At 47.1% G+C, this 26,288-nt stretch overlaps 3 protein-coding genes across 11 annotated transcripts in view; 1 reads left to right on the top strand and 2 right to left on the bottom strand.

The window, feature by feature from the left end:
* Window positions 1-3,470, bottom strand: part of LOC142465479 (cytochrome P450 2J4-like) — a 21,496-nt gene extending 18,026 nt beyond the window's left edge. The window contains exons 1-2 of the mRNA XM_075569439.1: window positions 3,434-3,470; window positions 570-751 (exon numbers count right to left, since the gene is read on the bottom strand). Of these exons, the coding sequence (XP_075425554.1) occupies window positions 570-751; window positions 3,434-3,470 (219 nt within the window). The remainder of the gene's footprint in view (window positions 1-569; window positions 752-3,433) is intronic.
* LOC142466128 (cytochrome P450 2J2-like) overlaps window positions 1-25,451 on the top strand; it is a 27,305-nt gene extending 1,854 nt beyond the window's left edge. Inside the window, exons 2-10 of one of the 2 annotated variants that reach the window (XM_075570917.1) lie at window positions 4,518-4,710; window positions 5,596-5,758; window positions 6,264-6,413; window positions 8,289-8,449; window positions 14,971-15,144; window positions 16,696-16,837; window positions 19,263-19,447; window positions 20,730-20,871; window positions 20,945-25,448. In XM_075570917.1, the coding sequence (XP_075427032.1) occupies window positions 4,540-4,710; window positions 5,596-5,758; window positions 6,264-6,413; window positions 8,289-8,449; window positions 14,971-15,144; window positions 16,696-16,837; window positions 19,263-19,447; window positions 20,730-20,871; window positions 20,945-21,123 (1,467 nt within the window). In that variant the 5' untranslated portion in view covers window positions 4,518-4,539 and the 3' untranslated portion in view covers window positions 21,124-25,448. Of the gene's footprint in view, window positions 1-4,517; window positions 4,711-5,595; window positions 5,759-6,263; window positions 6,414-8,288; window positions 8,450-14,970; window positions 15,145-16,695; window positions 16,838-19,262; window positions 19,448-20,729; window positions 20,872-20,944 lie in introns of both variants that reach the window. The other variant, XM_075570918.1, reaches the window with a different exon arrangement.
* LOC142466127 (cytochrome P450 2J2-like) overlaps window positions 16,916-26,288 on the bottom strand; it is a 26,764-nt gene continuing 17,391 nt past the window's right edge. For 2 of the 8 annotated variants that reach the window (XR_012788062.1, XR_012788063.1), the window contains exons 10-11: window positions 24,571-24,619; window positions 21,350-21,431 (exon numbers count right to left, since the gene is read on the bottom strand). Coding sequence is in view for 3 of the 8 variants with exons in the window: in XM_075570911.1 (XP_075427026.1) it covers window positions 21,290-21,431 (142 nt within the window). In the remaining 5 variants the exon portion in view is untranslated. Of the gene's footprint in view, window positions 21,432-24,512; window positions 24,620-26,288 lie in introns of those variants that run through there. The other 6 variants (XR_012788064.1, XM_075570904.1, XM_075570911.1 and 3 more) reach the window with 5 other exon arrangements.

Here is a 26,288-nt window from a genome sequence, read left to right as displayed (position 1 = left end):
TACACATGTTCGTAAATGCGTCTCTGATAGGCCCTCCCTGTGCGGCCAACATATTGTAGCCCACAGGGGCATTGTAATAGATAAATGACAAACACAGAGTGACAGTCAATATAAGAACGGATATTGTATACTCGACCGGTAACATTAGAATTAAAAGTGACTTGATTTGAACTGTATTTACAAGCTGTACAATTTGTACAAATAAAAAAACCTTTTTGACAAGGTTCTACACCTGATGTCTTACTTAAATTTGGGCAACTGGGGGCCAGCCTGGATTGTAAATTAGAGGCCTTCTTGAAGACAATTGAAGGTTTGGAGGGAAGGATTTGGGCCAAAGCTGGATCTATCAGTAGGATTGGCCAATGTTTATGCAAAACCCGCCTGATATCAGGTGCCATGGAATTGTATTGGGTGATGAAGGACACCGTATTTTTCCAATTAGAATCACTCCTATCTTTTTTGTATTCCAGAAGGGTAGCTCTTTCGGTTTCCTGCACCTCTAGCAGGGTCCTGGAGAGCAACTCCTCAGGGTATTGCCTATTCAAAAATTTATTTTTAAGTTCGCTCGCCTGAGATGCGAATGTCTCATCACTTGAACAATTGCGCCTCAGGCGAACGAACTGGCCCTTGGGAATGTTGCGCAACCACTGAGGGTTGTGCTGGCTATTGGCCAACACATAATTGTTGGCCTGCACAGACTTAAAGTACGTCTTGGTGTGTATCAAATTATCTACAGAACTAATATTCAAGTCTAAAAAATCAATAGAGTTAGGATCAAAATGACACGAGAATTTAAGATTCATCTGATTAGTGTTAAGATGTGAAATAAAAAGATTTAACGAATCAATAATGCCGTTCCACACAAAAAGAATATCATCTATGTAGCGAAGCCAGAGCACCAGGTTTGCACCAAGGGGACAGTTGTTCCAAATAAAACTCTCCTCCCAATGTCCCATAAATAGGTTGGCATAACTTGGTGCAAACCTGGTGCCCATGGCCGTACCACAAGTCTGTAAATAAAATTTTGAATTAAATGAAAAATAATTATGTGTGAGAATAAACCTAATGGAGTCTAAAATAAAATCTTTTAAAACTGGTGTAAAACTATTGTCCATATCTAGCATCTGGCGTATGGCTTATTCATGCATAAATATGCTTCGCATGCTAAACTTTATCCTATATATCTCCCCCTAATTTGGGCCTCTTAACCTCCTGATTTAAGGAGTAACCGCTCAGCCCTCTGTGTATAGCTGCCAGATAAGAGAAGCAGGGGCTCAGCAAGAATGAATTAGCTGGAAAAACTCTTACAAATGCAATTATCTCAATTTCATGACTCGTAGGAATTATACAAGGGTTAGTCTTTGCCAGGAGCGATGCTCTGCAGCGCAGCAAACATACACAAATAAATAGATACACAAACATACAAGCAAACACTCAAAACAGCTGCTGCACCAAAATGGTGGTGATGATAGTCTGTATTCAAATAGCCTGACGTTGGTATGCAGGCTTATGACGCTTTGGCCAAAGGGTTAACTAAATAACCAAGTATTTAATATTATTATTGAAATATTTAACTTTATACTTTTTACCATATATGTTTTGTCAATGTGATGTAGCATTGGGCACCCCTGTCTCATGTTATATACAATTGCCACGCTCAGTAGCTCTCTTGTTGACATAAATATATATTCATGATCTGGTGGGTGCGGGAGTTTGAGCTAGCTGGGAATGTGTGTTAATCAATTTCTGACTGGTAACAGTTGTTTGGAGGCTGGTGGCATCTCCCCCCAGAGCTCACTCCTCCTCCTTCACCTTTTTAACTTGGTAGGTCTTTTCATTTGCTGCAGGAACAGGACCTATAATGGTTCTTCCCCTCCTACAGAGATACAAGGAAGGGTTCACAGTGTAGTGTAGGACCAGCATTAATTTGGTTATACCTTGGAGTTGGTATGCAGGCTTATGACACTTTGGCCAAAGGGTTAACTAAATAACCAAGGGTAACGGGTATTCCTCCACCCAATCGCAGATATAGTGTGAGTGCGGAGAACCTACTGTTACTGGGTGTGGTGCTTTACCTGTTAGGCTCACAGGAGGGCTGATCTTCCGCCACGGGGAACCTGGGGCAAGTATATTATGAGTAACCCTGTACTCGGTGCAGCGCCTCCACCTGCGATGGCTCCCACCAGAGGGGGAGTGGTTCCTCGCAGGACAATATATATCACTCAGCACACAGTATGTATAACAACCAATACCTTTACTTGTGAGCATTGGAAACATACTTTTGCATATGACATCAACAGATCAACAGGTGTCCCTCTCTAGAAGAGACACTAACTAATGCGTCTCGCAGGACACTCCCACCTGCATCGGGTGATCCCACCCCATGTCCAAGAACCCCACACAATATGTCCACACCCTTAAGGGAGAAGATATGTGTGACTGCGCAGCCACTACTCCTGTAACAATAATAAGTAGGATCATTGGTGCACTTGTTGATAAGAGTTACCTGCCGAGCACTCCAGTGTTTGGGCCTGCAACGGAGCTTCACAAAGGATCCGATGACAGAAGAACATCGGAACCACCATCCGGGGCGATCCCACCCGGAAGGCCTCTGCAGCGGCAGCGGAGGTCTGAGCCAAACCTCTGGATGGACACACAGCGTCCGCGGTGTCTCTAACTGACTCTGTGTATTAAGGGGCGGTGTCCCTACCTGGGGCTGTCCCTACAATACTCAGCTACTGGTGACTCAGGGCTATCTGGGGCCTAGGGGGCTGCTGGCCTAGTGCAGGGAGTCACTGACTCCTGCACCCTACCTCCTTCCCCTAGCTGCTCCTGGCGCCGACTGACACTCCCAGCTCCTGCAGCAATGCACTGCAATCTACACACGATGCCCTCTTGTCAGCCCTCACAGCACTGACAGCCGTGATCTGACAAGATTGCACCCCACACGCACCTAAGGGCAGAGTCCCTAACCTGGGGCCTTCCCTTATTAATTACCCACTAACCTGGTGGGGAGTTGGGGCCTGTCTGGGACCTGGGGAACCTTACCTGGTGTAGGAGCCACTTGCTCACTACATCCTTCCTTCCCCTTCTATCTCCCAGCTCCAACTGCCATTGCTCTAAGCCCGCAAAATGTATCAATCTGTCTCCAGAGCAATCCTTCAGCCCTATTGGCTCCCTGGCGTCACGTGGGGAGCTGCTGAGGCTCATGGGACTTGTAGTCCCTTCCCAGAGCCTTCCTTGGTAGGCTAGTGTTCGTGCGTTTATCACTGCGCATGCGCAATGTCCCTGGCTGGCCGCCGCATGCAGGGACTCACTGCGCATGCGCGACCACATAGGGAATGGCGGCGCCCTGCCGCCCTACTTCAGGAGCGCCGGGAGCCTTTGCAACGCGATCGCGGCCCTGGCAACCCCCTTGAAGCCAGGTCCTCACCGCTCCCACTCTTGTGATCGGCCAACGAGACCGCCATTGGACTCGGCGGCCCCCTTGATCGCTAACAAGGTGAGGGGGGCTTGATTGGCAGGGGGACCTGGCTACATAGGTATTTAATATTATTATTGAAGTATTTAACTTTATACTTTTTACCATATATGTTTTGTTAATAGGATGTAGCATTGGGCACCCCTGTCTTTTGTTGTATACATTTGCCACGCTCAGTAGCTCTCTTGTTGACATATATTCATGATGTGGCGGGTGTGGGAGTTTGAGCTAGCTGGGAATGTGTGTTATTCATATACTGTGGGCTGAGCCACACACCTTATCTCAAATCTTCACACCTGAATATTAAAAACTTATGCAAAGATACTACAGTTCAACCTCAATATAACGCGATCCGTTACAACGCGAATCCGCTTATAACGCGATGCAAGCGTGGCTCCCAATTTTCGTATTTATGAATACTTTACAACACGATTATTGGTGTCTTAAATACTTTATTGTACAATGCATACAATTGTACATTATTTCTAACGTGATCCGCTTATAGCGCAATGTGATTCTTTGGACCCCAAGCACCGCGTTATAAGGGGGTTGAGCTGTATTTTGTGACATAGTTCCCAGGTGATTCTGAGCCCCATAAAATGGTTATTCTCACCTGAGGGTTGTAGATTTCCAAATTAAAAACCAGTTTGGGCAGGTGCAAAGTAATTTAAATATAATTAGTGCTGTGCCCATGAAAATATCTGTGCAGTGTACAGATTTAGTAGGAGAAATGTATCCCTGTCTGATGATCAGTTGTTCCCTAATGTGTCAGTGAGAGCGGATTTGGCCTCACACATTATAATGGGCTCATTAATACCATGAGATTGAAACCCCTGTAACTGAGGCCTGTCCCAGTCCTCATATTTCTGGCTTCACTCTGATTTCTTCATTGCTTTGGTGATTATTACAGGAAGAGAATGAAATACCAAAGGCATTAATGTTTCTCTCAGCCTGGGGGGCACATTGGGAGATGTATATCACCCTATTCCATGTCCAATCTGTCTGACCGACGTGTGATATGAATCCTCTCTCCCAGACAGATCTCAGCACCGGGGGAGATGTTGGGGCTCACTGGGGTACTTCTGGCTCTGCTTTTGGGTCTTGTCATCCTCCAGTTCTGTAAATTTCAATGGACAGCTAAACGACTGCCCCCCGGACCGACCCCTCTGCCCATCATCGGGAACTTGTGGACAGTGAAGTTTCAGCTTCATCATGAGACTCTCATGCAGGTATTGATACAAAGTAGTAACTTAAAGGGTTAAATATTCTGCATGTAAAAGATTATTGGCAAACTGTACAGAGTTCCAGAACCAGGACTTTTTGCTTAGAACCATTTAACGGTTTCCAGAGGATTACTCTGTGTTGTTTTACTCTTAACATTGTTCCTGACTGGATATTTATTATGTCATCCTATCTTCAAGTATGTACATGTTTCTCTCCCTAAGTCACTCTCTAGAACAGAATACTTTAGTCATCTTGTTAACTCCATCTCCATATATTACAGTTGATCATTTAATAAGAATAGGCTGTGATATTAACATTACCGACCAATAGTCTCATGTCCACTCCCAAAGCCAATGAATTCCACCATGGAACTCACTTCATCAGGACCCATTATGGTTGTATTGGTACAAAGTGACATTAGTGAAGTATTGTATCCAACTGATGGATGGGTTTCCTATTGAACCAGTAATCCCGGTTGTGTTTTGTGTTACTCTCCTATGTTTTACCATGTGAAGCCAGAGGGTCTGCTGGAGCTGGAAATATCCCAGTTCAGCCAGCTCCCCAAGATCCCTACCAGTGAAGTTACGGTTTTTATTTTTCCTCCAGATTAAACTATATGGCCACCAAATCTCGCGGGTCACGCTAACATTGGATGGACATTTAAATCCCTTTAATATAAAAACACGAAATTACACCGGAATCTTCAAATTGTTTTATTTTACATGACATTTACTGAGTCATTTGAAATACACACAAGTCAGTGTTACAAAACCTTACAAGACACAGAACCTCTTCCCAGCTCAACCCAAAGGAACCAGATCTCACGTTAGCATCAACCTGACCATATGTCCCTTCCCTAATACTGTGTTTCCCATTCTGTGTGTCTCCAGTTAGCTAGGACTTATGGGAATATCATGACACTTTGGGCAGGACAGACGCCCTTAATTGTGCTGAATGGATATCAAGCAGTGAGAGATGCTCTCGTCTCCAACTCAGAGAACTTTTCTGATCGCCCTGTCACTCCTTTCTTCAAGCTTTTTGCTAATGAAAAAGGTGAGTTTCAGGGTACATTTGTAGGAAATCCTCTCAGTTTTCTCTTATAGTATAGGATTTTTTAAGTTGTGAGACCTTTTAATGGACCAGTGCGACTTCTAGAGCTGTGAGTTATGCGGTTTTGTCCCAGGAATGGGAGCAATATTCAGGGCTAACAGCCAAAGGGTGAAGCCTTTCCATCTTCACACTTTACCCTGAGCACTAATGTCTCCTTCCCGAATGTCTTCAGCAAACCCAAACCGAGTCCCAGGCTTTTGCACCTTACAGATGTTCCTGCTTTTTGGGGTTTGGGGGTTGCCTCAAGTTCTGGTGGGACGCAAATGTGGTGGAGTGCGACAACTCTCTGGCAGCCAAGAAGGGGTCAACTGCAAATTATCTCCCTGCACTGTCTTGCTAATTAAGTAAAGCTCTGTGGACACTGCAGGTGCTATATAAAGAAGTATATACATATTTAATGCACAAATTCTCTGTAATCACAAGTAACCAGCATGTCCTGTGGTATCAGGTATCATTGTCTCCAATGGACACACCTGGAAGCAGCAGAGACGTTTTGGGCTGAAGACTTTGCGGGACCTGGGCCTGGGGAAGAAGGGTCTGGAGTGGAGAATCCAGGGGGAGGCGCAACGCTTGGTGGAGTTCATTTATTCCCTGGAGGGTAAATATCCTACATAACGTGTGTAACAGGTTAGAGCTGTTGGGTGTTGGCCAGGTAATGGTTAATCCCTGCCTGGAGGAATACAGGACTACTAACGATCCCAGCTGAGTGTAGCAAGGGTTTAAAATGCAGGGAGGGGACGTGTTTGTGTCTCTCTCCCTGGCCAGCGTACAGAACACCTGTTGTCCTACAGGCTGCTTGCAGAGGGATGAAAGCTCTTCAGCTTTACAGTATCACCAGAATGAAGCCATAATTTTTCAGTCAGTATGGAGAATGCAACGGCAAAGAAAGAAATACATTTAAAGCAATTGTTAAATAATAATAATAATATTCCACTTATTATATCTTGTTCAGAAAGATTCCAATATTCCAACAGCATTGTACAGTATAATTGTGGTCCCTGATGAGAGATGTGCCAGACCTATGACTAGAGATATACAGGGAAGCCTGGCCTCGCGCTGGAAGACATCAGTGCAGGGGGACAAAAGAAGAGATGTAGAGTCTGGAGAGAAACGCCCTCCCAAAGATCCACCTAGTTCCTGGTTCCAGCACGCGCTCTCAGCAGGCCGTCAGGGGGGCGGGCCGGGTACAGTCCGGGGGCGGGCGCGTCACTGGCCGGGGACGGGCCAGTGACGTCACGGAGCTGGTTCGCCCTCATTGGGCGAACCGCTCACGTGACCGGCCTGTCTCGCCGGCAAGTGGGGGAATTTTAAATTCCCCTAAGACCTGCGCTTCCGCAAGCGCGCGGAAGCGCAGGTAAGCCCCTACTAAAGCCGCTCTAATTGCGGCTGTAGGGGCTCAGTGCTTTGCGGGAGCGCGCGTCAGCACACTTCCGCAAGCAAGCAGCAAACATGGCAGAGGCCTTAGAAGGACTACGAACCGGAGCCGTTCAGCTGAACAGCCTGCGGAGAGTGAGGTCATCACCCTGCTGACTGCCTCGGAATGGAATGCTCCATCGCCCAGACAGCAGCTACAGCTCACTTGAATGAGGGGCCAGGTCCATCCTAGTTCAGGTCCTGATTGCTGAAGCGACCCAGTAGGTCCTGTTTGACTCCGGCTCCGCCAGGACCCTGGTGCTCAAGAATCTAGTGAACTCCGAGGCAGGTTCTGATGAAAAGGTCCAGTCAAATGCTAGAAAGTATAAGCAAAGGAAGCTAAGTCTGGATATAGGTCCTATGTCATAACCAAGCAAGCTGTGCGTCCCTACAAGCGCATCCACAATACCGTCTCTGGGCTACACTCTGCTTACCACCAATTACAGGAAAGTAGAATAGAATTACAACGGAGACGTGCAGGACAATCCCAGTCGTGCTAACATACATACGTTGTCCGAAACAGGTTCCTGCTCATGAAAACAGCCGCTAGAAAGGTTCAGTGATAAAGATGAGGCAGAAATATATTTGTTATCACGCCCATAGAGAGGCAGCATTCATTGTCCAACCGTCTTCTTATGAAAGTAAAGAGACACAGGACTGCGGGTTTCCCAACTGCAGGAGAGAGGCCATGGCGAACGCTTAGAGGAGGGGATAACTGTAACAAGGTTGACGTACTGGAGAATTAGGCTCCTGAGCAAGATGCAAGGGATTGTTCCAGTGACAAGGAGATTGTGCGTTTTGAAGATAAGCCTGTGATGGACGATGAAGCTGAAGAGAGGGGTCCCCTTGTACTAAAGGAGCTTCAAGACGGTGCTACTGTAGCAGAGGATATTACTAATAACTGTATTTATATAGCACTTTTCTCCCAATGTTGAGGCTCAGTCCTTGGTCCTGTGCGTACCGTAGAAATCTTGCTTTATGCTATAACACACTCACCCTCAGTGTGAGCTTCTAACATGAAATGCTGCTCTGAGCTTATCTGTTCCTTTTGCATCCTCAGGAAGAGCCCTGGACCCCAAACGTTGTTTAATGAATTCTGTCAGCAATGTGGTTACTGCGATGTCATTTGGGCACCATTTCCCCTTGGACGATAAGCTCTTCCTACAGCTCATTGAATCCACTGATTCTGTGGCCAATTTTTTTGGTACCCACTGGGGGCAGGTAAGAGAGAGGGGCTGGTGCTACTGATATGGATAATATGAGTTGTTTTCAATTTTTTTTTTTTGTAACTTAGATTTTATTGCATTTTTTCCAAACAAGTGATACAGAATACAGTATACATTACATTCATTTTTGGTGTAAATCTCCGCTATAGACAGTACCGTACAGTATGTCAGCTCTTGAGACATATCCCGGTTTTTCGGGCCCTACTCGACCGGGTTGTTTTGGGTGGACTAGCAATAAAGATAATAACATAATTTACATAATACAATTAATTCAACTTGACAAACAAAAAAAAAAATTAATAAAGACAAACAAAAGGGGGAGGGTGGGATGGGGAGGGTAGGAAGGGATGGGGAGGGTAGGGAGGGAGTAAGGGGCAATGCGGCAGAGAGAGAAGCATCCATTCGTGCTAGGTCTCCCAACCGTTCCTAGTCAGGCTCTTTGTGGGTTGCATCCTCTCCAGTTTATCACCTCTGTAGGCTTTCTGTTTATTTGTCTGTGTAGTCATCGTGCGCTGAGTCTCCACTCCCAAAGGAGAACGCATCTGCATCTATCACAGCCAGATTGTGTTCCTCTCAACCCCGGGGATATCCGTCTGCGCCAGCCAAGGCATCCATACTTTGAGATAATTGGTGCAAGTGTCGTTAACTAGACTCGTGAACTTTTCCATCTGGCAGATAAACCACAATCGGTTTGGAATCTTTGGGATACTTGGAATTTCGGGGCGTTTCCATAGTGCTGCGATCTCGCTCCGCGTGGCTATTGCAAAATGTGCTATTAGTTTATTGTTTGCTTTGGACAGGCCCGTTAGTGGTCTATTCAAGAGGAATAGCCATGGGTCTGGGGGAATAGTGAGGTCGAAGACACTCTGTATCCAATCTCTAATTTCTTCCCATAGTGGGGAGATCCGCGGGCAGGACCACAGCATATGTAACAGATCGGCCGATCCTCCGCACTGCCGGGGGCATAGCGAGGAGGATCCAGGCACGAACTTGGCTAATTTCATTGGGGTGAGGTACCACCGCATTAGGACCTTATATGCGTTCTCCCTTAGTGTGGTACATATGGAGCTTTTTGCCGTGGCCAGATATATAGCGTTCCACTCGTCATCTTCTAATGTCTCTCCCAGGTCTCTTTCCCATTGGGTTCTAAATGACGGTGGCTGTTGTCTAGAGCTCGCAGAATCAACTACTTCCTTGTACAATTGTGATGTGAGTCCCTTTGTGTTGGTCTCTGCCAGACAGAGCTTTTCGAATGACGTCACGGGGGGGAGGGGGGGGTATGGGGCCAATTTGTTATAAAAAGCGCGGAGCTGGAGGTACCTAAAAAATTCTGAATGGGGGATATCTTTTTCTTCTCTGACGTGATCAAACGTTTTAATCTTGCTATTGTATCCCTCCAGATCTTTGATTCGTACATAACCTTTTTGTTTCCAAATTGATGCATCTCCCTCTAGTAGGCCAGGAGCGAACTTGGGATTGTTCCAAATGGGGACATTGAAGAATTACTCGTTGTGAGGGAGTATTTAGTCTTATTGGCCTCCCAGATAGACAACGAGTTGGTCATCGAGGAAAGAGGCATGTCAGCGGATCGTCTCGCTGTTTTAGGTAGCCAAATCAAGTTGCGTATTTTCAAAGGAGCGCAGGCAGCACTCTCTAATTCCACCCACCGTTTTAAATGTGGACTGGATTTCCATTGGACAATTTGGCTTAATTGCCGCTTTGTAATATGAGAGCAGGCAGGGTACCGCTAGGCCCCCCGCTAGGACAGATCTTTTCATATTTAATTTGTTGACTCTCCCAGAGTACAAACTGGGAATCGACAGAGCCTGTGTTTGTGTGGAAGAATTGAACAATTTCTTCCTTTATTGCCTCATAAATCTCAGGGATTTTAAGGATTGACTCGTTGAGCTTCCAGTTCGCTCCTGGTCTGCCTGTTCGGATGTGCACGCACCTAAGCTCTATCGGTGCATGGTCAGACCATGAAATATCATGGATCCCAGCTCGGGAGACCAGAGGAACCAGTTGGCAAGTGACGAAAAAGTAATCGATTCTGCTGTAGGTGCCATGAGGGTGGGAATAGAACGTATAGTCCCTATCAGTCGGGGGAAGTTCTCTCCATATGTCAGTCAGTTGGTTGTCTTTGAGGCCCTTGCGTAAAGAGATCCCCGCTTTTTTATGTACTGTGCCCATATTCCCTGATCTGTCTAATTTTGGTTGCATGACCGTGTTGATGTCCCCTGCGAGTATTACACCGCCCTTCGCTAAGGCGCGTAGAGTCCGAAAAAAATCTTCAAAGAAGGCTGCGTCCTGCTCGCAGGGGGCATAGATTGTGGCTATTGTGATGCATTGCTCCCGTATCGTGCCCACTAGGATAACAAAGCGTCCCTCTGTATCTCTTTTAATAGTTTGGGCTACAAATGGGATTTTATTGTGGAACAAGATGGCCACCCCACGTTTTTTAATCGGTGCGGAGGAAAGGTAGAACTGGGCATAGTCTTTGTCTAGGAATCTAGGTGCATTGGTCTTGCTAAAATGAGTCTCCTGTAGCATTAGGATATCTGCGCTTTTTCTTTTATAGTCAGTGAAAGCTATTTTTCTCTTGGTTGGGCTATTAAAGCCCTTAACGTTATGTGATATAAGGGTTAACGCCATCACTTAGTATATGAGAAGTGTAATAAGCTAACGTTTGATGACTCACCCAGTCCACTTTGTCTCTTGTTTAACTGGCGGGCGTTTTTGGTGTTGCCCTCCTGCATAGTTCTTGTATCCCGTCCAGATTGGCACCGTCCCCGTCCGGACAGGGAAAGGATTGGGAGGGGTAGGGAGGGGGAAGGAGATAGTACAAGGGAAAACACATAAGGGGAAAAGCAAAATGCAAAACATAAATTAAACAGCTTTGTAATGAAGAAAAAAAATAAAAGAAAAACCAGAGCTCCCCTCGGGGTCTCCCGACGCCCAAAGGGCAGGTCGTTAAGCCCGACCTTCCGAAACGGTCGGCTTTCCCTTCTCGGGATTGACCCCCCTGGGACTTGTTTAAGGTGCTGATTCGTCAGGGACCTATATGAGGAACACATGTACGACGCCGTGGGTGAATCCCACCGGCGCAGAACTGATAACCAACTTTAACCTTAAACTTCAGCGTGATTTTTAACTACATAACGACTTACAGCAGTACCTAAGTTATAATGAGTGCACATCCCTATATCTATGTGACTCTATATATACACATATATATACATAAATATATACATACACATATACATACCCCGTAGTTGAATGAACTCAGTTATTTAGTCCTATAATTAACATCCTGAACATATTTAACCTATTAACCCTATATAACATATGAACCATAAATAACATATATAACCATTAACATTTACAACAGATGCAACATATATTCTATACCGTATAACCTATATAGCCCCATTGAAACTTTATTAGGGAGGGCTCAGCGACAAATGGTATGAAGGAAACGGAATCTTTTGACTTTGGATTATGATGTGTCTATGTAACCATGTAACCGCATGCACATGCATATAGAGGCATATCCACATGCATGTACCCTGCGCCCTAGAGGTATCATATACACAGCACACCTATATACCACCGAGCAGGCATACTTACACGCCCGCACCCATACATCCAACATGCAATGCACACACAGCTCGCAACCCCGGGCGCACACAACCAAGCAAAACCACGGACCATATCCCATACAGCCATGCACCCTCACCCACATACGCATCCAGCTCTATATTAGCCGACACAGCGTTTTGGGGTTGCTGTTTGTACTTGCGATTGACGCGTGCCCTTTATACCCTTCTGTTCTCTCCCCCCCCTTCCTTTCTCTCCCCCCTTCTGTTCTCTCCCACCCTTCCGTTCTCTCTCCCGCCCCCCCCATCTATTCTCTCCCTGCCCCCCCCATCTATTCTCCCCCCCCCCTTCCATTTCTCACACCCCTTCCATTTCTCTCACATCCCCCCCTTCCGTTTCTCTTACATCCCCCCCTTCCATTTCTCTCACACCCCCCCCCCCTTCCGTTTCTCTCACATCCCCCCCCCCTTCCGTTTCTCTCACATCCCCCCCTTCCGGTTCTCTCACATCCCCCCCTTCCGTTTCTCTTACATCCCCCCCCTTCCGTTCCTCTTGCATCCCCCCTTCCGTGTTACTCTTACATCCCCCCCCTTCCGTTACTCTTACACCCCCCCTTCCATTACTCTTACATCCCCCCCTTCCGTTACTCTTACATCGTCCCCCCCTTCCGTTACTCTTACATCCCCCCTTCCGTTACTCTTGCATCCCCCCCTTCCGTTACTCTTACATCCCCCCCCTTCCGTTACTCTTACATCCCCACCTGCCGTTACTCATACATCCCCCCCCCTTCCGTTACTCATACATCCCCCCTTCCGTTACTCTTACATCCCTCCCCTTCCGTTTCTCTTGCATCCCCCCCCTTCCGTTTCTCATACATCCCTCCCCTTCCGTTTCTCTTGCATCCCTCCCCCTTCCGTTTCTCATACATCCCCCTCCCCTTCCGTTTCTCTTATATGTGTGAGGGCAGGCACCCGGGACACAAGCCCAGCTCAGCCCGGCCATGCACCTCCAAGACCGCAGCTGCGGACACCCCCTGCCTCATGGGCAGTCTCTTGCTGTGCGTGTGGTGTTCTCGCGCAAGCACGGCTCCTGGCTTGTCGCCTGACAGTGACGTCAGCGGCAAAGCCCGCGAAAGCCAGGGCCGTTCCCGCTGAGCATGGGGGAGGATGCAGGTAAGATGGCTGCCCTCCAAAAATCAGCGGCGGACCCGCTCCAATACCAAAGGTCAGCCACAGGATCTGGGGGGTAGCTGGGTCACCGGAGGATGCGTTTTGGATGTCTCCTTCCGGGCGAAACCATACAGATCGCCGAATGGGGTGAGGACTCAGTTGCAGGCCGCCGCTGCTCCCGTTTCCCCTGCAGCTGACCGATGAGCCCCCACTTTGCTCCACGTGGGCAAGGGTGCCTCCGCGTCTCCTGCCTCTGCTCGTGGGGATGCCTGCGAGACCTCCACTGCTCCCAGCTTGCCCAGGAATCCCTCACCGTCCTCCAGAAGTCTCAAGGTATGTGCTACCTCATTCCGCAGCACCATCAGTGCACATGGGAATAGCCACCGGTACCTAATCTGCTGGTCCCTCAAAATCTTTGTAATGGGGGCTAGGGTTTTTCTTTTGGCCAATGTGGCAGGGGACAGGTCTTGGAACACCTGGAATTTCACTTGATCAAACTCCATATGTTTAGTGCCCCGTGATATCTTGCAGACCTCCTCTTTTGTGCGATAATGGTGGAACCTGATAACAATGTCTCTTTGGGGATCCCCTGCCTGGGGTCTCCCTCTCAGGGCATGGTGACATCTGTCTAACAGGAGCTCACGGTCCGTCTTGCCAGGAAAGAGTTGTTCTAGCCACATGGTGGCAAAATCCTCTGGGTCGGTGACAGTCTCAGGGACCCCCCTTAGACGAATATTACTTCTTCTGTCCCTGTTTTCAGAGTCCTCAATCTTTTCCTCTAGGAATCTGACCTGGTCCCCCAGCTTAGTCACTTGTTTCTGGGTTTGTGCCAGTGCAGTGACGGTCTCATCAGACTTAGCCTCTAGGGAATTTGTCCGCTCACCTATGGCATCAATATCTTTCCTGAGAGCCCAAAGTTCTGTTTTAAAAAATTGCTTCATTTCAGCGCAGAAGGCTTTCATATCCTTGCGCCTCATAACCTCCATGTCGTCCGATGCAGTACTTGCATTTTCTCCCTCAGGATCTGTCATGGTGGGTTGTGCTGGGGATTCAGGCCTGTCTCCCTGTGCTGCCTCTCCTTTTTTGAAATAAGTAGAGACTGTCTGGGTTTTTTTTCGAACTGTTTTGTCAGATGCCATCCTGGTATGTTTAGAGATTCTGTACTGCTGGTTGTGTTGCAGTTGTCGCGATTTTGCTGTAGTTATTGATGTAACTAGTGCCGGTGGGAATGGAGCTCAGGTACTAAGCAGCCATTCACCTCCCCGTCGTCACGTGACCTCCTCGTGTTGTCTTCAATGTAAACATAAAGCTTCCTGGTTGGAGATAGGGGACTGATCTGTATGTAAACGCATTATTGGTTTTTCCTTTTGGGGACATATTGTTAAAGCCGCACTTTCTGCGAAAACATTTGTTGAAACCCATCTAAACTTGAGCTGCTCCCACGAATCTTTCCCAGGGTGTCAGGCTTTCCATCTCCCGCCCAAGAGGTACAGCAACAATGTAACCCTTTTATAAATAGGAAAGGTCACCAATGTTACTGAATTCTGTGATATAACGCGTCACTATGTGCAGGAGAAGTTTGCTTTCCGTCGGATGACAAGTAAGACCTGGGCAGGCTGAGAGTGGGTCACTAGTTTACTTATACAGTAGGACATCCTGTTTCCATTTTAATGTCACCAGATACATTGAGGTCTAGTAACTGAAAACCTGTGAACACGTTTAAATTGAGCATTTCTCTTCTATCGTTGAGCTATATGATGCTTTTCCGTGGCTGATGCATCGCCTCCCGGGACCTCAGCAGCAAACCATGCAACATTTGGAATTTTTACGGAGTTTTGTGATGCAAGAAATCAGACATCATCAGGAGAACCCTTCTGGGGACCCCCAGGACGTCATCGACTTTTACCTGGATCAGATTGCTAAGGTGGGTCCTACAATTCCTTAAATGGACCAACAACCTCAACTGGTCACTTACTGTATATAATGCCCCCACCTCTGCTGTGACACTGTCCTATATCTCATTGGGTCCGTCCGTCCAAATGTGCGGTGTCTCCCGTCCCTGACCCCAACTTGTGAAACAGAGAGATCAGGTGCGAATGACATTGGACAGGTAACTAAGTCATCGTCCCTGCATTGTTCCTCTGTACAGTAGAAATTTACATAAAAGTTGGAGCGCAGAGAAGAAGAAAAAATGGATATTTAACAATCGTCACTTTATTTGGTACACTGTACATTACAAAATGTATCCATTTTTTCTTCTTCTCTGCGCTCCAACTTTTTTGTAAATTTCAAGTGACTGTTGGCCCGGCTGATCACCGGAGAGAGAAGGAGCTGCGGGAGAAGAAATCTGCTCTGAGAGACACCTAGATGACACCGGACGAGCGCGGCCTCCTTTTTGGGGTTCCTCTGTAGAGTGCAGCATACACAGGAGATTCTGATAAGAACAGCGCCCAGTGGTGGAACTGACTCACAAAGACTGTTATGTGAGGTCTGATTTCATGACATTCTACACCTGTCCCACATTGGGGAAACCTATAAATTATGTAAACAATATTTATTATCTAAAAGCAGAATTTTTTTTAAAATAAATTACAATTTCCTTTAAAACAGATGTGGGACGTTAGGTTTCAAAATAAACCAGAATATTGGAACCCAAGGTTTGTGCGTAAAGTGTATAGGTATCTTGTAATATTATTATACTTCCACCACTGACCCTGCCTTGTATTGTATAATGGAACGCCAGAGAGTTAACCCTTTATTGGCAGAGAGGTGGCAGATGCTTCTATCAGTTATTATCAGGGTGTGTGCAAACCCTCGGAGGAAACATGGAACCCTAAAAACAGCAAGAGACTGGAATAAGTAAAGTTGATAAGTGTTTAATGCTCATACCAAGGCAATAACAAAAAGGTGTCTGCAAAGTCAGCAGAGCTCCATGCAAAAGCAATGGTAGCCAGGGGCAGATAAAAGAGCCGGGGCAAGAAGTGCAAGGGGAACACAAGGCTCAAGAGAAAGGTGCCTGCTAAGTCTGCAGAGCTAGATACAAGGTATTGGTAGTTGGGGAAATACAAAAGAGCCGGGGACAAGAGAATAGCCAGACTGCTGATCTGCAACAAAAACGTTGACACGCTACAACTAGCCGGCTGGGTGAGGTTTATATACCCTAAGCTAAGAGGACCTCTGGCTGCTGGCCTCATGGGAGATTCTAGTTCCTACTAGCCCTGGGCCTGAACTTGACTCTTCTGTGCGCCCCTACAGGTCGGCGGGGGTATTGCGGGAGGAAATTGTGACAGTTATAATGTAACTATGAGATAGTATTTTATGTTGCAATTCTGTAAACGTTGCTGGTGAATGTATCTCTAAGTCACAGATCTTATCACTTTCCTTTGTTGAAATTGGATCTTTTTGTATAAATATGTAGCCTATGAAGTATCTGAGGTAGCTTCCGTCCTCCTTCTCCTCCTCTTATCTTTTACAGACCAAAGATGATCCCACCTCCACATTCAATGAGGGGAACCTGATGCAGGTCCTGATTGACTTCTTTTTAGCTGGGACTGAAACCACTACCACCACACTGCAATGGGCCCTGCTCTACATGGTGATCTATCCAGATATCCAAGGTGACACTAGGTGTAAGGCAAAGATTCAGGCTTCAGTCATTAACTTGCACACTCTGAGACAGTAAAAAGTCTTAGAAATGTAATCAAAAAGGGGTTTTACTTAGCTCGGTTATGTTCTCAGTTACAGCTTGCACATCTAAACAGCATACAATAGGAAAATGCTCCAAACAACCGGAGTAGCCCCAATCAATCTAGTCTGATCCCGAGAGAACGAGGGGAATTCTTGGCCTGGCACCTGCACTGTCCATGGAGAAGCTTCTGCCACTACCCCAGTCTGGGCCCTTATTTAGAACATATTTTGTTAGGCTTCCTCCAATCAGTGCAGAGTGTTGTAGCAAAAACTTAAACTGATGAATCACACTTACTTTGTAGTAAACAACTCTATATATGGTAAACATGTGACAGAGAGAGCTTTGGTTACCCAAAGCACATGCCATGGCACACTTAAGCTGATGATTGGTACTTTCCCATACATTAGGAAAGATACTTTGTGACTCATAGGAGGAGACAGGATAAACTGCTATATACAGCAGAGAAAGAGATTGAGTGAATAATGAAAATGTAAAACACAGCATTGAGGGACTGAGAGAATGAGATGCAACTTCTAAGCAAGACTTTTAAAATTAACCAGTGAGATGTTTCATTCTACATTTCTACATTGTTTGGACATCATCTTAAATTGCCCCAACGGGAGTTTTGTGAATGTAACATTGTAGGCAGATGTATAAACCCAGAGAAACGTGTGTGTGATGCAATTGCTCCATTTTCTGCTCCCTGTTATGTGACAGTGAGGATGACGGAGGGAAATGGAACTAAATAAGTGCAGAACATGATACATACATTATAATTTGTGCACATGGTAACCCTTCCTATTAACACTCCCCAGAACCCAATCTGTGCACACAGGGCAACATTGGAGCAAAGCCCCCTGATATAATATCACGCGGAGGCAAAACGTGAAGAATTCACTCTTAGCCCCACGTCTGCTCCCAAACTGATACATCTCCCCGTGTGACATTAAACAATGATTGGCTTCGGTTGTGGCAGAAACTAAATTTGTCTTTTTAATCACCTGGAAAAATAGCTCCTTATAGTCTTTATTTATATAGCGCCATTAATGTACATAGCGCGTCACAGCGGTAATACACGTGGCAATCAAATAAATTATAAATAATACAAATTACACATGACGGGTATAAGCGCTTCAGACATAAAAGTAACATTAAGGAAGAGGAGTCCCTGCCCCGAGGAGCTTACAGTCTAATTGGGCGGTAGGGAGAACGTACAGAGACAGTAGGAGGGAGTCCTGGTAAGTGCGTCTGCAATGGGCCAAGCTTTATGTATGAGATCCGGATGAGTCAGGATGGTGCATAGCGAGAAAATAGGGCTGAGATTTAAGGATGGGCATGGTACAGGGGTATAGTATAGGGGCATGTATAGTGCTTCCTTTATCCAAATTGGTTTAACCCTTTCATTTCACACACCCACTGTGTCTCTCATTATAGGTATCACTTTAATAAATGAACAGAGTTATTATCACTTTGTTACGAGATACAAAGGCTCATCCCTTTACGCCCTCTTCCATGCCAGGAATGCCAAGCGTGGTGCACTATTTTAGGCTGGGGCCATGGTACTACAGACCAGGCCCGTCTTAACAGCATTATAGGCCCCCGGGCAAAGCAGTGCACTGGGCCCCGCTAACTCACCGCTACAAGTCGTCATTTTTCTCCTTCTACCGAGTTAGCGGGAGATCGGAAAATTAGTGTTAAATTCTGGTCTGTGCATAGATTAGCATGGGGCCCCTATGCTCATGGGGCCCCCGATCAACTGCCCAGCGTGCCCATGCGTTAAGACGGCACTGCTGCAGACCGGGAGGAGGGGTCCACATGCTGAGCGATCAGACAGTGTTCGCATCCATGCGGCATGCGGGCACATCCGAGCGGAAGCAGGAGGGGGCGCGCATTGCGTGAGAAATCAGTTAAACAGCTCCGTGACATCACTGGCACTCCCCCAGACGTGCGTTCCATGGCCAAAAATCGCACCTGTTTTATGCGGGTGACGCCACAGCTGCGCATGCGGCCGCACTATGGGCCTGGCCTAAATGTATCAAGTTCTCCCTGACAGTGAAGGGGTTGATAGAAGATGTAGTTTATCGTGTTAATGTAACAGAAACAAACTAGAAGGAAAATCCTAGAAATAAAATGTGAGATCAGAACGTTGGGATTCTGGGATGGCTTCCAAGTCAGTTTAGCCAAGAAACACACATCAGCTTCAGCTGCTATTTACTGTGCGAGGGATTTATTCACTACGGACAGGAGCAGGGAGAACCTCACATCCAGCTGCCCTCCCCAAAAACCATCTAGTGAAGATATCATCAGCAAGTCTCTCGCCTCACCCCAGTGTTTCCTCCTTTTCATGCTCCCAGACAAAGTGCAGAAAGAGCTGGACGCCTGTGTGGAAACCGAGGTGATTCACTACGAGGATCGGAAGAGGTTACAGTACACCAACGCCGTGATCCATGAGATCCAGCGCTGCAGAACTGCTCTGCCTTGTGCACTTCCCAGGCAGTGTGTGAAAGACAGCACAGTGCAGGGTTACTGGATCAAAGAGGTAATGAAACCCGGCGGTGCAGTAACTGCCAGGCGCAATGCAGGGATGTTACAGTGCTCACAGTCTGACACATTGCAGGGATGTTACAGTGCTCACAGTCTGACACATTGCAGGGATGTTACAGTGCTCACAGTCTGACACATTGCAGGGATGTTACAGTGCTCACAGTCTGACACATTGCAGGGATGTTACAGTGCTCACAGTCTGACACATTGCAGGGATGTTACAGTGCTCACAGTCTGACACATTGCAGGGATGTAACAGTGCTCACAGTCTGACACATTGCAGGGATGTTACAGTGCTCACAGTCTGACACATTGCAGGGATGTTACAGTGCTCACAGTCTGACACATTGCAGGGATGTTACAGTGCTCACAGTCTGACACTCTGCAGGGATGTAACAGTGCTCACAGTCTGACACTCTGCAGGGATGTTACAGTGCTCACAGTCTGACACATTGCAGGGATGTTACAGTGCTCACAGTCTGACACATTGCAGGGATGTTACAGTGCTCACAGTCTGACACATTGCAGGGATGTTACAGTGCTCACAGTCTGACACATTGCAGGGATGTTACAGTGCTCACAGTCTGACACATTGCAGGGATGTTACAGTGCTCACAGTCTGACACATTGCAGGGATGTAACAGTGCTCACAGTCTGACACATTGCAGGGATGTTACAGTGCTCACAGTCTGACACATTGCAGGGATGTAACAGTGCTCACAGTCTGACACATTGCAGGGATGTAACAGTGCTCACAGTCTGACACATTGCAGGGATGTAACAGTGCTCACAGTCTGACACATTGCAGCTCATTCTGCTCCAAGATTAACAATCTGTAAATATTATCAAGAAAGATTAAAGGAGATCAACATGTGCAGCCTGGAGGAGAGGTCCCAGCAAGCTGCATGAGGAGAGCAGGTTCTAGAGAAGAAGTGTTAGAACACAAGGCCAAGCTCTGAAGTGGGTGGGTGGGAGGCTCAGGGAAATGGAAGTACGTATTCGAGATAAAGGATAATCTCAAGGAGACGTTAGATTTGGAAACGTGGACATATGGGAAAGCATTTCTAAAACCTCAATCAGCACCATAATAAAAGAGAATGGTTACAAGCTGTTATACCGAACGGTACCACTGTACACATGAACGGCATCACATTTATGACAGTAATTATGTTATTATTGTACAGGAGTAACTGATACAGTGTGTCACATGGCTCTTCTCCATCCTGTGATCTGCTCATTGACCTTTGACCCAATCCTTATCTCTGGTTCTCTTTCAGGGCACCATCATTGTATTTAATTTGGCTTCTGCTCACTGTGACCCCAATCACTGGGACGCCCCGGACACTTTTACACCCACCAACTTCCTGGACATGGATGGGAATTTCAAGAGCAATGAGGCATTTCTGCCTTTCTCTGCAGGTAACTATCTGCTGCCCCAGATAGCGTGTTTCATCAGACACTTCGATAACTGCCCCTCTCTCTCCCCCCGCAGGGCACCGCATATGTATGGGGGAACAGCTGGCCAAAACCGAACTCTTCATCTTCTTCACCAGCCTCCTGAGAGCGTTCACCTTCCGTCTGCCGCAGGGGGTCACTGAGGTCAACATGACGGGGATATTTGGGACAACATTTAAGCCTCACCCATATCAGATCTGCGCCATCCGTCGTTAGGGTGCAAAGACTTGTAAGGACCCTGGGGCTTTAGTCTGCAGGACATTGATGGGGCAACATGTTTATAACTTGAAGTGTGAGAATGTCATAGTTACACCCTCACGTATTAGAAGGCTTATAATGTGACATTACATCTCTTACACTGTCACCAGCCCCTGTGTCCATTTTATTCCCACTCGGCCAGTACTTTCTCCGGTGCAATAAAGGCCAAATGCTTTGGGAGCCAGGAGCTCAGTGGGTCATGGATCATCTCCGGGGGATCTCCTGGTTCCGGTGCTGTGCAGACTGCAGCTTTACGCTCCGCAATCCTACAATGTAATAAGGGGAATAAGTGCCCAGGTCTAAACTGGTCTGAGTATGGCTGAGCTGTCAGACCCAGCACCATGTCACCGGCAAGATTAAATCCAGAGACCTTACCCAACCCGTCCACCAACCAAGCAAGCTCTTACATGCTCCCAACCCATAGCCCGGTCCATAATGTTCCCTCCCTGCCCACCAACCAAGCAAGCTCTTACATGCTCCCAACCCATAGCCCGGTCCATAATGTTCCCTCCCGGCCCACCAACCAAGCAAGCTCTTACATTCTCCCAACCCATAGCCCGGTCCATAATGTTCCCTCCCTGCCCACCAACCAAGCAAGCTCTTACATGCTCCCAACCCATAGCCCGGTCCATAATATTCCATCCCTGCCCACCAACCAAGCAAGCTCTTACATGCTCCCAACCCATAGCCCGGTCCATAATGTTCCCTCCCTGCCCACCAACCAAGCAAGCTCTTACATGCACCCAACCCATAGCCCGGTCCATAATGTTCCATCCCTGCCCACCAACCAAGCAAGCTCTTACATGCTCCCAACCCATAGCCCGGTCCATAATGTTCCATCCCTGCCCACCAACCAAGCAAGCTCTTACATGCTCCCAACCCATAGCCCGGTCCATAATGTTCCATCCCTGCCCACCAACCAAGCAAGCTCTTACATGCTCCCAACCCATAGCCCGGTCCATAATATTCCATCCCTGCCCACCAACCAAGCAAGCTCTTACATGCTCCCAACCCATAGCCCGGTCCATAATGTTCCATCCCTGCCCACCAACCAAGCAAGCTCTTACATGCTCCCAACCCATAGCCCGGTCCATAATGTTCCCTCCCTGCCCACCAACCAAGCAAGCTCTTACATGCTCCCAACCCATAGCCCGGTCCATAATGTTCCCTCCCTGCCCACCAACCAAGCAAGCTCTTACATGCTCCCAACCCATAGCCCAGTCCATAATGTTCCATCCCTGCCCACCAACCAAGCAAGCTCTTACATGCTCCCAGCCCATAGCCCGGTCCATAATGTTCCATCCCTGCCTACCAACCAAGCAAGCTCTTACATGCTCCCAACCCATAGCCCGGTCCATAATGTTCCATCCCTGCCCACCAACCAAGCAAGCTCTTACATGCTCCCAACCCATAGCCCGGTCCATAATGTTCCCTCCCGGCCCACCAACCAAGCAAGCTCTTACATGCTCCCAACCCATAGCCCAGTCCATAATATTCCATCCCTGCCCACCAACCAAGCAAGCTCTTACATGCTCCCAGCCCATAGCCCGGTCCATAATGTTCCCTCCCTGCCCACCAACCAAGCAAGCTCTTACATGCTCCCAACCCATAGCCCGGTCCATAATGTTCCCTCCCTGCCCACCAACCAAGCAAGCTCTTACATGCTCCCAACCCATAGCCCGGTCCATAATGTTCCCTCCCTGCCCACCAACCAAGCAAGCTCTTACATGCTCCCAACCCATAGCCCGGTCCATAATGTTCCCTCCCTGCCCACCAACCAAGCAAGCTCTTACATGCTCCCAACCCATAGCCCGGTCCATAATGTTCCCTCCCTGCCCACCAACCAAGCAAGCTCTTACATGCTCCCAACCCATAGCCCGGTCCATAATGTTCCCTCCCTGCCCGCCAACCAAGCAAGCTCTTACATGCTCCCAACCCATAGCCCGGTCCATAATGTTCCATCCCTGCCCACCAACCAAGCAAGCTCTTACATGCTCCCAACCCATAGCCCGGTCCATAATGTTCCCTCCCTGCCCACCAACCAAGCAAGCTCTTACATGCTCCCAACCCATAGCCCGGTCCATAATGTTCCCTCCCTGCCCACCAACCAAGCAAGCTCTTACATGCTCCCAACCCATAGCCCGGTCCATAATGTTCCATCCCTGCCCACCAACCAAGCAAGCTCTTACATGCTCCCAGCCCATAGCCCGGTCCATAATGTTCCCTCCCTGCCCACCAACCAAGCAAGCTCTTACATGCACCCAACCCATAGCCCGGTCCATAATGTTCCCTCCCTGCCCACCAACCAAGCAAGCTCTTACATGCTCCCAGCCCATAGCCCGGTCCATAAGGTTCCCTCCCTGCCCACCAACCAAAGACGTTTTACTAACTAATGTCCAGCGCTGCGGATATGGCCGCTATATAAATGTTATAGCTAGATAGGCTATCCCAGCTTCAGCATAGGTGAATCTGATTGAGCCACCTGTGCTGAAGCAGGGATATCCTGAAAACCTGACCTGTTGGGGGGACTTGAGCTCCCCTGGGTTAACACACTTGCTGCGTCCATAGAGAAATCTTGGTTTTCCGTCTCCCCCGTGTGTGCTTAACTCTTTCATGGCGGAGGAGGGTGAGGTTCTCTCAGTGAACCATGAAACTAGAAAATGCCTGGATCCCATTGTAATTAATTAGCCTGGCACAGCAGTGCAGACAAAAAACTGGACTGGAATCAACACACAGACAGACAGACACAGAGACAGACACACAGAGACAGACACACACACAGAGAGACAGACACACACACACAGAGACAGACACACACACACAGAGACAGACACACACACACAGAGACAGACACACACACACAGAGACAGACACACACACACAGAGACAGACACACACACACACAGAGACAGACACACACACACACAGAGACAGACACACACACACACACACACAGAGACAGACACACACACACACACACACAGAGACAGACACACACACACACACACACAGAGACAGACACACACACACACACAGACCGACACACACACACACACACACAGACACACACACAGACAGACACACACACACAGAGACAGACACACACACACACACACACACACACAGAGACAGACACACACACACACACACACAGAGACAGACACACACACACACACACAGAGACAGACACACGTTGCAACCTTCGCATTACTCTGTGTGTGTATATTGCAGGAGTTTTCCGGGCCAAACTTTTAATGAGATTTATCAGGGAGGCATAAACCCACAGAATTAAGAACATTAGCTAACAAGCTTCTCACGCAACATAAAATCAGTGTCAATTATCTTGCTTGATTATATATATTTACTTTATTAACGTGCAGGACTTGACAATAAATAACTAATTACCTTCTAGTGTTCCTTTTCCTGGTGGGTAATTTATGAAAATCTCCAGCTGCTACACGAGAGGAGGAAATAAAACGACAAAAAGCAGCACCAGATTTTTCAGACGGAACATTCTTTGGTGTGAAGTAATTGTATTCTCTCTTTAATAAACCTGGGGCTGTTTTTCTGCACCTCCTCTGTCAGAGTTTTACGGTTAGAATAAAAATACCTTTTAGTTGGAATAACAGTTGTGTTACTTGGAAGGAGTCACAACTTTATAACAAATGAGTATGAAGTATTGTATTATCATTAATTATATGGGTGTTGCTATAAGGAGGGGCACCCCCGCCTGTCTGCCACACACCTTGTCCCGGCTGATATGAAGAATTAACCCACGATTGGACACTGTGCAGATCCCCGAATTTACTCTTGTCTTTTTTTTACACAAACAGAGGAAACACAGTATGGGGGTACTCTAACCCCTTAAGTGCTGCAACACAATACTCTGCAGTTTCTTTGCAATGGGGTGTAGGTTGTCACGTACACGCTGCTCACGTGAGTGTGTATGAATGTTTTCTTTTCCCCGCAGGGCACCAGAAATTAGCAGGCGCACCCCAAAACCCTCATACTACACCCCAATTACACTGCCACCTACTAGGATACATTTAAGGGCTTACCCCTAATGTATTTATTTATAAAATGTTTTACCAGGAAGTAATACATTGAGAGATACTTCTCATTTTCAGGTATGTCCTGGGCACGAGGTTTGATAATACATAGATGTATTCTGACTGTTTATTTAATACATTATATTTATCAGAAAAAGGGGAAGGGGAAACACAAAATGGATGTGCCCCCTAAAAGAATTCACTAAACTGCACACCAACAAAGTGTAAAAATTAACTTTTAATGAATTTACTTAAAACATATATTACCAAAGCGTTGTGTACTGTGAATTAAAAATAAATTAAATCAACAATTCTCAGCATCCATGTCAGCGAATGTATGATTATACAGTCCCAATTAGCAACTAAATGTTGGTGGGATGTAGAGGACAGAGGATGCTAAAAGTCAGGGTGTTAACCCCTCTGGAGCAACTGTGAGACCAGGTGGTAAGTATATATAAATGTGTACTAGTCAGTAAGCAATTACATAGGTGAAAGTCCAGCGATCATGCTTCAATTTATACCACTAGGCACTTGAGTGATAATTTATGATATGTAAAGATACACGTGCTTAAGTGGTAACACTGATACATGCAATGATGATAGTAGGGAGTTCACAGCATAGTGAATCTGGCACTCACAGCAATATTATCTGATGAGTTACACAGCAAAAACTCTATGTAAACACATGTCATGAGAGGCAGGGAGGCAGACTCACTGACTGTTGGAATAAATAACCAAATACTGAGGTCTACACTAATAGAACCAGGAGACTACAAACACTACATTAAAACAGCTCCAAGTAGGAGACTGACAACATTGCGCGTCCAACGCGCGTTTCCCTCCAGCAAAGGAGCTTCTTCAGGGACAAATTGTACCGGGGGAGAGAGGGCTGAACCCTTTTATACCCTTGGAGTACCTTGATTGCAAAATCAATAGCTGCCAGCTGTTGCGCATGCGCGCTGCGCATTGCGCCCCAACTGACCCACTAAACTACCCAAATGCTACTTAAGTTCAGTCTAAATAAGTACCTTCACATTAAACCGTGATTATGTCATTTTTGAGTGCTTCGCCGAT

This window comes from Ascaphus truei, chromosome 14, assembly GCF_040206685.1.
Source record: "Ascaphus truei isolate aAscTru1 chromosome 14, aAscTru1.hap1, whole genome shotgun sequence".
In the NCBI taxonomy this organism is placed as follows: Eukaryota; Metazoa; Chordata; class Amphibia; order Anura; family Ascaphidae; genus Ascaphus; species Ascaphus truei.
Note: the sequence above shows the minus strand (reverse complement) of the source record. Positions and strands in the feature narration are given on the sequence as shown.